At 41.9% G+C, this 14,268-nt stretch overlaps 1 protein-coding gene across 1 annotated transcript; it reads right to left on the bottom strand.

The window, feature by feature from the left end:
* Positions 1–5,249: 5,249 nt before the first annotated feature.
* On the bottom strand, positions 5,250–6,813 carry LOC143611199 (glutathione S-transferase TCHQD-like). The gene is made up of 2 exons (XM_077085461.1): positions 6,485–6,813; positions 5,250–5,982 (listed from the first exon to the last, which is right to left on the bottom strand). Exons 1-2 carry the CDS (start codon positions 6,691–6,693, stop codon positions 5,388–5,390), a joined length of 804 nt encoding a protein of 267 aa, XP_076941576.1. The 5' UTR covers positions 6,694–6,813; the 3' UTR covers positions 5,250–5,387.
* Positions 6,814–14,268: the final 7,455 nt, after the last annotated feature.

Genomic DNA, 14,268 nt, shown 5'->3' with positions numbered 1-14,268 from the left:
CGACTCCTTACTAAACCTGGTAATAAAATCTCTCAAGGATTCCCCAGGATTCTGGGTAACCCTATAAAGATCACCTGTCATTTTCTCAAAAGTTCTACTGCAAGAAAACTGGTTATTAAACATGTTAACTAAATGAGAAAAAGAATTGATAGTGTTAGGGGGAATACTCAGTAGCCATTTCATGGCTGCTCCGGTTAAGGTAGAGCCAAACCCTTTACAAAGACATGTTTCCTTGATTTCCATAGGGATTGGATTGATCTCCATACGTTCTCTGTATTGTGCGACGTGTTCCTCAGGATCTGTCGAGCCATCATATAGTTTCATATTTGGGGTTTGAAACCGTTTTGGGATCTGCACGTCGCTAATCGATGGCACGAACCGGGATATCTTGTGGCTATCAGTAGGAACTTCAGCTATGGGACGGATTACGCCAAGGACGTTTGATATCATGTCCTTGAGTTTCTGTAACTCTCGAGCTAAACTTGAACTTGTGCCTGCATCCTGCAAAATTCCCTGATTAGCATTAAAAGGAATTGTATTAAAAGTGTTACCCTGATTGTTATTCTGAGGAACGGTTTGGGTGTTGTAGCTGGCATTTCCGAACATAGTATTTCCTGGAGTGACAAATGGAGTGTTCGAGGTGTTAGCCTGCATCGGGATGAAATCTCCCTGGTGCACCTCGGAGGACCCTGCAAATTGCTGAGTCTGAGCATATGGCTGCTGAAGATTGAAGAATCCTGATGGAGGTACTCCAGAGAATCCTGCCCGTTGTGGGAATCCTGAGGATACCACCTGTTGATAAGGACCTGAGGATCCTCCCTGTTGCGCTAATCCTGAGGATAACGCCTGTTGATAAGGACCTGAGGATTCTCCCTGCTGCGCCAATCCTGAGGATCCTGCATGTTGAAACGGCCCAGCAATGGATGCATGCAAGTATCCTTGGGATCCGGATGAGTACAATCCCGTGGACCCTAAGTGCTGGAAAAGCGAGGATCCAGGGTTGTACGTCGTGGTTGACTCCGGACGCACCAATCCTGAGGATCCTGGAGGAGTGAAATCCAGAGATCTCGGGATTAATGGTGTGAATTCTTCCGCCGGCTTCTTGGCTTTCCTGATATCTTCTAGTTCCTTCACCAGCATCTAGTTAGTCTTGTTCTGGCGATCTATCTGTTCCTGTAATCGCTTATAAATAGACAAAAGTTCATTATTAGATACCATAACGGGATCCTGGGGGATGGTCTCGATCCCAAAAATACTGGAGTAGCAGCTTTCTTCTGAATGTTGTCAGGTTTCTTTGGGATAACAGCAACAGAAGGAGGAGGAGGCATGGAAGGTTTCGCTGAGGATTTTGAGGCTGCGACAGAATATGAAAAAATCTTGGGTTGTGAAGACATGTTGTGTATATTGAGAGTAGGGTTTCGTTTGAGAATGAATAATGATCAAAGCACCGTTTGCCCCACGGTGGGCGCCAAATTGTTTTGGTCAAAAATTAGCAAACTAACTTTTGATCAAATTAGTGCGTGAGGCTAGGTGCTAAATAGTAAAAAGATTGAACACGAGGATATGATCACGAGGGAAAAAACCCTTGAATATAATAGTCTTCGTTTCGGTCAAGAGTTTACAACCTAATCTTTAGTCGAATACCTTCGGTTAAAGATTACGAGCTTAACTTTTTGGTCGAATTACGCGTTAATATTATAATCTCCGGCACAAAAAACCCCCGGACGGTGAAAACTATCACCGTCAAGTTTATTAATACAAAAAAACGGGTGATTACAGAGGTTGGAGCTGATAAGTGATCGAATGCTAAGTGTTACAGAGATCTAAGTCTTCAACAAGGCGTTAGCTTCCACATTTGTCGGTTGACGAAGTTCAAGTTATATTCCGTTGCAATCCACGTTTTCATAAACATATATAACACGTGATCTTATCTGCAAAACAGTTAGATAATATAGGACAATTGAATTAGTCAACGTACTTTCCTCAGAATAACCGCTTGAGTCAATATCCTTAAGTTAAGCTCAATTCCGAGGATAAAAATCCACACACAACAAACACGACCATGTTATTAAACAAGAGATAGACAAGTTCATCAGATGATGATATTATGTCAAACATAAGACGTTGACAACCTAAAACATAATTATTTTTATATAATATTAGAACTTGTTACCCACATCATCGAACATAAAACATTAGAAGTTGAAGACAATTAGACAAGTTATGATACAAAACCCATTATATCCTATAGACAAGTTACAATTGACTTCACTAAATTGACAAACAACATAGATCAAATCTGTTTAAGCATACATCTCCTACGAATAATGCACCATGTTTTAAACAACATTTTACGTCTTCTCCACCCATCAAATTACTTCTTGAGTCTTGACCACCTTCTTATAACTTGGCCTCTCTTGGACCAACATTCAATACTTGGTTAACCTCGATCTACAACTTATATACTCATTCTCCAACCCCACAAAGGGTGAACCGAGCCAATATACGAAGCAACATAACATCGGCTAGAGTGAACTCATTCCTGGCTAAGTAAAAACTTTCTTCAAGTTGTGTTCCACTTCATCAATCAGCTTTACAAGATGTTGTACATTCCTTTATAGGACTTGTGGGTCGTGTAACGGTGTCATAAGTTTCTTTTCTTTACATTTTTAGAAAAAAACCATAACAATGGAATAATTATTGAAAGTTAAGTGACTTGTAAAAAAAATAAAAAAGTTTAAATGATTTTAGTAAAACACTTGAAAACTTGGTTACTGGTACTAATGGTTGAACTTCTTCTAACAACTAATATTAAGTTATTGGCCTTTTGTAAAATCTCCTATCGAGCATTTAACCCATAAAATGGGCCTTCGAAGTCCAAAAAATAGTCCATCAGAAACCAAACACGACGAGCAGAAAAGTACAAAGGCCCGCCTCTGAAATATTTTTTCACTTGATTAATTGTACTGAATTTATTTATTATACTCTAGGGGTAGTGGATTAGTGTGACTATTTGTAATATTAATTTTAAACCTTATTGCTTGACTGATTTCGTATATTTTAGTTAATAACTAGTGTTTTACCTGACGCTTTGCGCCGGACAGGTCGGATAACACGTTGGGTAGGTGAGATTTGTTTATGCACCCGTTGCATAGCAGTGGTGCACTAATGTGGGCTAGGTTGATTAAAATATTAAAAATTAAAGGATTAAACCCGAGCCATTGACATAACACGTTAACAAATTATAATTATAATATAAAATATTCATACATGTATATTTTTTCCTTTAAAATAAATAAATGAATTACAAAAAATACCTAACAACAAAGCAAATACACACGTAATACTAAGTAAAGTAATAAGAATTCCACCCCCTACACCCATCTCATCAATGTTTTAACAAATAGAACATCAACCATCAGACCAACATATCATATTTGTTAACCTTCCAAATAATTTATCTAAAACCTAAAACAACAAGCTAAAGTTTATGACACTAACCACCACTTTTACTCTATATTACCTAATTTATGTGGTTGTTTTGTTAAAATTGTGACAATAAAAAGCTGTATAAGGATTTTTTTTACAGTTTTTTTTCCTATTATCGCTACAAATATACTTCTTTCGCATTTCGATTGTCACACTTGCCTTACACGTCTTAGTATTATTAATTTTGTTTAATAAGCTTTATAAATATTAAAATTGAGTATACAAAGATTATGTAACCCAAACACAATGATATATACTAGAGTGGGTAATCCACCTTACGTCCACTCTTTAATTTTTTAATCTATACCTTTCTTCACTGTATTTCCTAAATCGGTAGAGATCTTGGTTTACAAATTTCTCACTAATATGGTGAGGATCAGTAATAGCTTTTAATCTTTGTATTAAATCAATATTCTCACTAATCAAGGTATAGATTATATTTGTAACTTTTCCATTACGTTGCTACAGTTCATTTATAATCTCTATCTAATTGAGTTATAGATCGCACTCATTAGAGGTCAATAGGATCAGGGCCGGCCTAGGGGTGTGGCCGGGTAGTCGACGGCCACAGGCCAGAACCCCGCTAGGCCCGAAAAATTTTTTTTAGAATTTTTATATAAAAAACTTTATGTATAATCAATGTTTCAACATAATTTTAAAACCACTAGCTTGGTCTAGTGGCAAACAGGTATGACATCTAACCAAGTAGTTGTGGGTTCTAGTCTTAGTTGAGACATTTTTATGTTTATTTTTATACACAACTCAAATGATAACTAAGTGGTAAGTAAGCCCATTTAAAATTAAATTGTTTAAACAAAAAAAATGTTTCTTTTACTCAATGCCCAAAAAATTTTTAGCCTTTGGCCCAAAAAAAATTCCGTCTTTTCGGAGCCGGCCCTGAATAGGAACATCACTTTCATGTCTAAGCAAGATAGATGTGGCTTTTACAAATAATATTCCAAATGAGCATATGTTTTTGAATGGGTATTACAATGTTTAAATAACTAAATATCACTTAGAAAATACATTTTACAACTGAAGCTTATATTTTCAACTCCTCAGTTTAGTTTTTGGTAGAATGGTTGTCAAAACATGAAAAAAAAAAGTCAAGCAAACTGAAACGACCATCCAAGGGACACACTTTTGACGCACGATATGACAGTGTATCAGTTATACTTTACGTTGATAAATTTCGGTCTTTCAAAGTTAGATAACACACCTTGATAATATAATCCTAACCCGCTTAATAGGAACTACGGTTAGGATTTTGGCTATTCCAATCACGTTTGAATTCAATATAATGAAATGTTAATCATGTGTTAGGTTTGGGACTTGTATTAATAAATCCAAACATGACCAATATGTTTATTCATGTCAAATAAATCATCTTTAACTTAATATATACTTATAATCATGTAACATAAACATGATGCAGGTAACCCATACATCTAAACAAGTCAAAAAGATTGTAAACGAGTTGTATACAGATAAAACATGTTATAGTGACTTAAAACTTATAAAAGGTAACTTTTTTAAACAAGATGAAGATGTGTTATAAACATGTCAATAAGCAAATATGAACACGACTCATTTAATTAAACAAGATTTTATCAACTCATGTCAATGTAATATCAAACAAACAAACATATCCGGTCCAAGAAGATAAAGAAACCACTCACTAAGACCCTCGGGTCAACATAACATCATTTAAGACCAAGGGGTCAACTTCACATCATTGTAAATACATAAAATACAAATAGTTAGAAGTTAAAAGACAATTAGACAAGTTATGAATTATGATACAAAAACCAGATATCATACAGACAACAACTAATCAACCTTATGATGCAATTGACTTCACTAAATTCACAAACAATACCTTTACTTACACACATAGATCAATACCATTTAAGCATACATCTCATACGAACAATGCACCACGTTTTCAACAATGTTTTCCGTTTTCTCCACCCACCAAAATGCTGCTTGATCACCTTCTTATAACTCGGCCTCTGTTGAACCAACTTCCAGTACTCGATCAACCTCGGTCTACAACTTATATACTCCTTCTCCAACCCCAAAAGTTTTAACCGAGCCAATATCGGAACCAACATAACATCGGCTAGCGTGAACTCGCTCCCAACTAAATACAAACTTTCTTCAAGCTGTGTTTCCACTTCATCAAGAAGCTTTACAAGATGTTGTTCACTTGCTTGCAACACTTGCGGGTCGTGTAACTTTTCTTCGGTGTCATAAGCTTCTTTAAGTTTCGTGTGGTATGCAGTGGCCAAGTCAGGGGCCTCGGACATTCGGGCAATTATTACTCGTCGTACGAATTTGGATGTGTAAATGTAGTATTTTTCGGGGATATGGGAAATGGTGAAAAACTTCGGGTTCCATTCTTGGATTTTATGCATCCATTCGGTGATTTCTTTGCTGCTTTGTGTTACCACGCCACTGCCCGATGATACCAACGCTATTCTCTCTATGTACCTGTAAATTTTCATGTTAGAATCGAATAATACATAAAACCATCAGGATTGTTTTTATATTTTCTTTTGAGTATGACACTGGTTACAAAAACTAATATTTAGTTATTGGGCCTTTGTAAATCTCTACCAAGTGAACTAGGGGTGTGTATGAAACCGAATTAAAATAACTGAACCCAAACAAAAAATGACAGCTTGGTTTTATGTTTTGTAAAATTCGAACATCGGTTTAGTTTCGGTTTTCCATTTTATAAGAACTGGAAAAACAAAACCGAACTTATGGATTTTCATTTTGTATGTAAATGTTATGTAATTTATAAGAATTTAAAAATAGTGTAACCTAAAAGCCCATTAGAAACCAAGATCACATCAGCCCGTTTTTAATAGAACCGGTGGAAATCACCTTATATGGTTCAATGTAAAACAATAATACAAGAAACAGAACATCTTTGGCGTATATTACGTAACATATGATGCATATTATGCTACTGAAAGTATAAACTTACTGAATAATCTCTATGGTGTTGAAGAGAACATGTGACCCGTTTTGAAAAACGGGTAGTTTGGCCGTTGGATTCATCCTAAAGAACGAAGGTTCCATGTTCTTGCCTGTAACGGGATTGACATGGTATGACGTGTAATCAATGTTTCTTTCTTCCAAAGCCAGCGTCACCTTTTGGCTCTCTAATGAAAACGGGTGATGATACAGCTGCATCGGGCCTTCGGGTCAACACCAAAAGTCAAAATCTGAAAATATAGTCGATCACAGATATAAATTGAATTATCATCATGTTTTTAAAACCAAAGCTTAAGAAATAAATATTAATAATCTATGGAGTGATGAATATTATTAGCTTTCGTATTAAGCTGCTAGTAATATTCATTCCATAGATTCTTCTAGAAAGTAAAAGACCAAAAACTGATCGATTCTTCATTACTTTATCTTTTTACATTGTAGATTAATCACATAGAAAGTGGAAAAGATAGAAATATTCTGTTCTTTATGCACCCAATTTCACCAAAAGTTGGCATTTTCACAAGAACTTCATAGTTTATATTCGATTGAATACGAACACAGGAAACGCCTAAATTATTCGTAAATTCAAACCAACTTTAAGAACTTCATAATTGGTTGAATACGAACACACAAAAAGCCTAATTATTAACAAAAATTCAAAATAAATTTATGAATTACGCAATCGATTAAACACAATACAGAAAAAGCCTGAATTTTTCACAAATAATAATAAATCAACCTTATGAATTTGACAACCGATTTAACCCGAACACAGAAAAGGCCTAAAGTATTCGTAATTCAAATGAACTTTATAAACTTGATAATCAATTGAATACAAACACACAAAAAACACAAGTTATTCACAAATTCAAATCAACTTCATAATCCTTTGAAACGATTAACAGGAAACTAGAAAATAAATGAATAAACAGGACGAACAATCAATTACTGAATCAAATTTATAAACTTTATAATCAACTGTATACAAACACGGTAAAAACCCATGATTGACAGGCAACTAGAACACGTATTAATGAAGAGAAACAAGAATCAATAAATACGCAACTGAAGAAACACTAAGTGAACCCTGGGCAGATTATAGATAATCTGGGGGTTAAGTAATGTTTCCCACGAGGATGAGGTTCAGCAGAGAAGATTGTTCTTCAGATGACCTGCAAAACAGACACCGTAAGCTCGTCACTGAGAAGGGGGGGGGGGTTCCTCCTTGTGACCACCCTCCGGCGTGAGAATCAGACTAGATTGCTCTGAATATAAGTGTATATTAAGAGATTGCTAGATAAGATGAGATATCAGATGATGTCCTTACCATTCCAAGGTGTTGGAGTATTTATAGCCGAAGGTAGGTTTCCTAGAAGGTACAGCCGGCTGAATAGTATTCCTGTTCCACCAACAGTGGACTACGCACAGGCCATGCTGGTTGGTGGATAGGCTACAGCCGACAGTAACAAGGTCGGCTGTACACTGTTCCTTTACTGCCGGCTACGCACTGTTCCACCAACTGTAGGCTGCGCACGTCCCATCGTAAGGGTTGGTGAGTAGGCAGCGGCTAATAGTGACAAACAGTACTAGAGGGTGCTCCTCCTCGTACTGTTGTCGGTGAGCTGTCACCCTGTGATTGGTTCATGGGCTGTTCTGGTCAAATCGTCTGTTCTGCCCATACCTTAGTAGGTATAGTACGAAAGATCTTCCAGAAGCATACGGACTGGCTCATTTAGGCGGGAGTATTCCCGCCTTGCTCATTCTTTCATGTGACTACTGAAGTAGTTAATGCCTTGTGCGTGTAGCCTTGCTGTTAGTGCAGGTAGCCTTCCCTGATGGCTTGTATCCGCAACTGCGGGAACATGCGGGGTACTTCACCATTGGGAGGCTTTCCCTGCGGGTACAGCTGGCGTACTGCGCGTAAGGTTTTCTCTGAGCATGGTGGGTCCTGCGGGAGCAGTTGGTCGTTGCGCAGACGTCCCTGTTCAAGGTGAGTCTTGCGGGTCCAACTGGGCTCTGCTGGGACCTACCTCTTCAAGTCCCCCCAGTCCAATGTTCTTCTCATGAATTATTAATAAGTGAGGTGAACTTTTGGACTTAGCAAGGGGTTTTGAAAAGGGTTTAGTTTTTAGGTTTTCCGTGGTGATTCTTCCCGCGGTTTTCCTGATGTCACGCAGAAATTCTCGACTTTTCTGCTTGATCTTTGGGTGTGAAGCGGGTAGGTTTGTAACCTCCTCGCAAGTCAGGAGCGTTGAGTCCCACTTGTGTGGATTCTCCATGGGGTTTTGGTAGTTTTCAACATATTGATCAATTATGCTAAAACCACCAATCCCATCATGGAGTTTCAAACAATATAGTTCTCGACGTTCCCGTCATGCGGGGATGTTATTCCCGTTTCTGCAAGCATGGCCCAGAAGATCCTTCTTGGTTTGAATTCTTTGCAGAGTGCTAAGTATGTGAAGGGTTTTGCCTTGACACTGTACCCGCACTCGTCTTACGGTTACTTTACTTCCAAGGTATTCCTGGCGTCAATTCCCTGCGGGTGCTAAGTATGTGAAGGGTTTTGCCTTGACACTGTACCCGCACCCGTCTTATGGTTACTTGGTTGCCAAGGTAAGGGGTATTTTCCCGCTTACTTTTGAATCTTTTTGAATTTTTTTTGAAATTCGAAGAGTTGGTGAAAGGATAAGAACAGTCCAAACCTCTGAAACGTCGTGCGACGGTTTCTTCTGACTGTGTCAGGACGTGCAGGAAGTTATGGTGACGTGACAGTACCTGGTCATTCCAGACGCTTTTTCAGGCGCGTGGGCCCGATTTTTCGGGCGCGTGGCCGCGAAATTAATGGTATGCGTCCTTTCAACAGCTGTTGCCAGCTTGCTTTTTGCCACGTGTCATAGTTTCATTGCATCTTCGATTTCTCTCTCCTCCGCATTAAATTCATCGCATTAATTGCGATTAGTATATAAAGGGGGAGAGGGTTCTTTGCAATTCACACTTTCACTTCTCTCTTCATCTTTAACGATTTCCGGCGAATACTCACCTTTTCTTAGTCGAGCATTATCTTGAAATTGTTTTCTTCTTTCATCTGCAAGATGTCTTCTCACGATGTCGAAGCTACAGCCGATGACAAGAGTACTGCTGGCGAGTGCCAGTGTGCTCTGCCTGTCGATCTGTATCATTACGTCGTCAGGAAGTTCATGCTCGAGTCTCTCGAGCCTGAGTTTCCTGAACCCCATCAGACGGTGTACGATGCCCCCAGAGGCAAGATCGGGGTATATGCTGCATTCTTTGTTTATGGGAATCTTAGGTTCCCATTGACAAAGTTTGTGTACTGTGTCCTGGAGAGGCACGGTGTGCACCTGACCGAGGTACACCCGATGGCGATTGCCAAGATTCGGCACTTCGAGTGGGTGTGCCGGATTCTGGGCATTGAGCCCTATGTTGACCGCCTGATGACCTTCTACTCTTGGAGGTGCATCCAGGGGTGGTATACCCTGATAACCCGGATCAAGGGTTTGAAGATTTGCGCAACCGAGCGCAGTCTTCGTTCGTGGAAGCGAGAGTTCTTCTACATCTCCGCTCGTGCCATCCCCCTTGCCATGAAATTTAGGAATGGGCAAGCACTTCCCAGCCTTCACGCCTCCAACTACCAGGAGGCGGAATGGTTCTCGAAGATATCCCGAGTCCAATCTCCGGTTTACCGGTTTGCGGAGTCCGGGATGGTGATGCTGGGGATGAGCCGGGTGTGGAAGGATGCGGATGCACAAAAGATCCCAATCGTCCTTGAATACGGTTCGAACTCTGTTCCTTACGGTATGCTTTGTTTCTTTTTGTTAACTTAGAATCTCTTCTAACTTCTTTCCTGTTTATTTCAGAGGGGAACGACTTGCAGTCGCTCATGTACCCGCGGGAAGCTGACGGTCCCGCTCGGATGGGTACTCGCGCTCTAGACGAGAACGAGTTGCCCATCCTAGAACAAACGGCGGATCGGTTCGTGGAGGTCTACCCGCTAGGCCACGAGATCCTGAGCGCCAGGCGGCCAGGTAAGGCGCTATTCAACCCTCGACCCCTCAATGTTGAAACCTCTGCTGGAATTCCTCTAATCGTATGTTCTGATGAGGAATCCGCAGATGGTCCTCCGTTGGTGCGGAGGAAGAAGGCTGCCGGCGGAAAGGGGAAGGAGAAGGTGGCCTCCACTGCCGATCCGGTGCCTCGGTCTGATTCGGAGACCGAGAGCGAAGAGGTGGCGGGGAATCCCGGTGGTGATAAGACCACCGCTCCGGAGGCTGCGACGATTGTTACCTCCGGAGGGCCCAGGATGACAATGGTGACCGGCGTGAAGAGGCCGGCTCCATCGGGTTCATCCCCGCCCGTCCGCACTTTCAGGCTCAAGAAAACCCGTAAGTACAAACTTCCTTTATCTTTAACTTCATAGTCTTCCATCATTAATACTTATCTTCTTTGTGCAGGCGTGGATGTTGACGCATTCCAGGGTGGAGCGCAGAGTACCCCTCCGCCCATGACGGTAGGCTTGGTCAGCCTACCTGAGGCGACGACCCAGGCGCCTGCGCCTGCTTCCGCTGGTTCAGTTGCTCACTCCTTTGAGCCGACTGTTCCAGCTGTGATGACGTCACCGCCAGCTGTGAGTGCCATTTTTACCGCATCTTCACCGAGCTGGCGGTTACTTTTGCTGCGGACTCCGCAGCGGCGACCGCGGCGGACTTCACCATGCCTCCTCCGTCATCGGCCTCGACGGCCGATCCTTCAGGTATGCATGGGGCTTCTCGCCAACCTCTGCCTCCTTCCCATCTACCTGACCTCTTGGACGGATTAACCTTGGGTTCAGGTGACGGGTTTGGCGGCTATCGGCCTGTTATTGACCCTACAGGTGCGTAGGGTTCTCTTGGCCTATTATATATATATATATATATATATATATATATATATATATATTTTTATATCATCTTTTCCTAACTGTGTTTTGTTTTTTGCAATGTCGGATTCCAATGAAGTGTATGTTCCACGATGGAACATCCGCCGAGGAACAACCCTTCGCACCCCTGTGGAGTGCGTGGATTGGGCTCGTCACGCAGCTCCCAGTGGTGCGTTGGGGGAAGCCATGGCTAGCTACCAGGAGGGTAGGCTAACCAATGAGCTTCGGGTTCTCCTGGCCCGGATGCAGCGCGCGTCAAGCTGCTTTGTCGTGAAAACGACAAGTTAAAAGCAGCTCGCATTCAAGAGGTGGCTCTGGCGCGGGCTGTCCGGGAGGAGAATAGGAGGCTCTCCGCCGCGGCTGCAGAGAAGGAGAAGGCGTTCAAGGCCCTTGAAGTTGAGGTTCAGGCCCGTCTCGAGGCCCGTTCCAAGGCTGCCCAAGCTGTTAACGAACAGCTTCGGCTGGCTAAGGAAACTGCTAGGAACGCAACTGAAAGGGCCACCAAGGCTGAAGCTGTTGCTGAGCCTCTACGCCTTGAGAATGAGGAGCTTAAAGCTAAATTAGAGGCGCTTCAACAGGCTCATGATGCCTTGGCGATGGAGGACGCGAAGAAGCTCCAAGAGATCCTGGACCAGAGGGGCGTGCTTGACCACACTGAGCGGAAGCTAAAGGGCGTCGAAGAGGCTGCTGCAAAGGAAGTGTTGCTTGCCAACCTTAATAAAAGTGAAGCCGAACGCGCCTGTACCCAAGCTCAAGCCGCCCTCCAAGAAGCTCTGGTTGCCAAGGAATGGCTTCTTCGAGAAGCGTTGTCTCAGGTAAGCTTTTCATGTCTTTACGCTTTTCTTTGTAAATAGAAAAGGTTCTGATACTTGTATTTTTTCTTTGTAGGTTGTGCATCGGGTCTTCTCAGAGACGTCTTATGACGATGCTATGAGCGCAGCCCTCAACGCTTCTCATGAGGATGGGGAAAAGGCCGGCTTCCTGCTTGGTCTAGGGTTCGTTGAGAAAGGCATCCCGCCTTCCAACTTCCCTTTGTATGATGTGGATACTGAAGCTGTTTATGAACAAGCAGTGAACCAGTATGCCGCCTTCCCGCATCCGGTGGTGGAGAAGGTGAACGAAGTCGCTGCTGCTGATGATGGGCTAGCTATCCTTAAAGCTTTCCTTGAACCACCACACTCTACTGATGGAGCGGGTCCAAGTGGAAGTGGTCCTGAAGCTTGATTCTGAAGATCCCTTTCCACCATTAGCGTAGATTTTTGCTTTTGTATAGCTATCTTTGTAATATTTGAATTTGATGGAATAAAGATTGTGTTAGTTCTTTGCCTTGTTTATTTTACGCATGTTTTGATCTAACTTAGCAATTTCTTTAGTACTTAGATAAGTTAACTTTTTAACGTGGCAAATTATAAGTTTGTTTCGCTTCCTCTTTCATGATTGTGCGGGTATGACCGTCACTTACACTTAGTAGGATGGCTTAACTTTACTTATATCTGACCTGCGTGGAAGTTTTCCTCATCATTTCCTTTGAAATTTTCTAAGTGTTCAGAATAAGTTAACCTTTGGACGTGGTAGATGATAGGTTGAAGTTTTGCTTCCTTGTTCGTGATTGTGCGGGTAAAACCTTCACTTGCACTTACAAGGATGGCTAAACTTTACTTACATCTGACCTGCGTGTAGGTTTTCCTTAAAACTTGAAATTTTTACCGTGTGTTTATGCGGGTTTTGTCGCCTTCCACACGTAACGACTTACTTCTTCCCCTATTTATGCGGTGAATACCGGCACATTAGTGTGGGAAGTTCATAAGTATAAAGGTAAGGCTATTAACACATTGTGAAAGGAGAATCATTTCCATTAGAAGTGGCTCAAGGCCTTTTCTTTACAAGTTTGGAATTGATCTACATATAACATTTGCGTAATTGAGCTCCATTCCATGTTCTTGGGATGGGAGTGCCATCGAGCCTTTCGAGCCGGTATGCGCCTTTTCCCAGAACTTCTTTGATAAGGTATGGCCCTTCCCAGACCGGGCCAGCTTTCCTGGGCGTTCTTGGTTCGAAGCCTCGTTGTTACGCAGTATGTAGTCTCCTACATTGAAGTTGCAGAGTTTTACCCGCGTGTTGTAGTACTTTTGCATTTGTCGCTTGTAGTTCTCTTCACGCACTGCGGCTAAGTCTCTGCGTTCCACAGTTAGCATAAGATCTAACCGTCTTTCCGCATCGTTGTCTTCTGGCTGAATTAAGACCCTTGGTGAAGGTAAACCAATTTCGACCGGGACCATGGCTTCAGTGCCATAAGTGAGGCTGAACAGGGTTTCTCCCGTACTGGCCTTTTTCAGCGTTCTGTTTGCCCAAAGGACGTGCGGAAGCTCGTCCACCCAGCCGGATCTGTGTTCCAAGAGTCTTTTCTTTATGCCTTCAACGATGCTCTTATTTGCTCTTTCCACCTCACCATTACCTTGCGGGTGTGCCACTGAGGTAAAGGTGTGGGTGATTTGAAGTTCTTTCAGCCACTGTTGTAGCTTATTGTCAGCAAAGTTGGTGCCGTTATCGCTCACCAAATTCTGTGGAAGTCCAAAACGACAAATAATAAATTCCCAAATAAATTTTTTGATATGTTTCGCGGTTGTTTGGGCTAAGGGTTTTGCTTCTATCCACTTGGTGAAGTAGTCGATGGCTACCACTAGGAACTGAACATTTCCTGCTGCTGTAGGAAATGGGCCTGTCACATCGATGGCCCACTTCTGAAATGGCCATGAAGAGGTGACTGGAACAAGTTCATTCTTCGGGCGGTGCGTGTTGGGTGCGTAAAGCTGGCAAGACCTGCATTTTCTGATGTATGC

Source organism: Bidens hawaiensis, unplaced genomic scaffold (assembly GCF_021521415.1).
Source record: "Bidens hawaiensis isolate Kalapana, Puna unplaced genomic scaffold, B.hawaiensis_p1.1 tig00029965_1, whole genome shotgun sequence".
NCBI lineage: Eukaryota > Viridiplantae > Streptophyta > Magnoliopsida > Asterales > Asteraceae > Bidens > Bidens hawaiensis.
The sequence above is the reverse complement of the archived record's forward strand: the minus strand, read 5'-3'. Positions and strand labels throughout refer to the sequence as shown.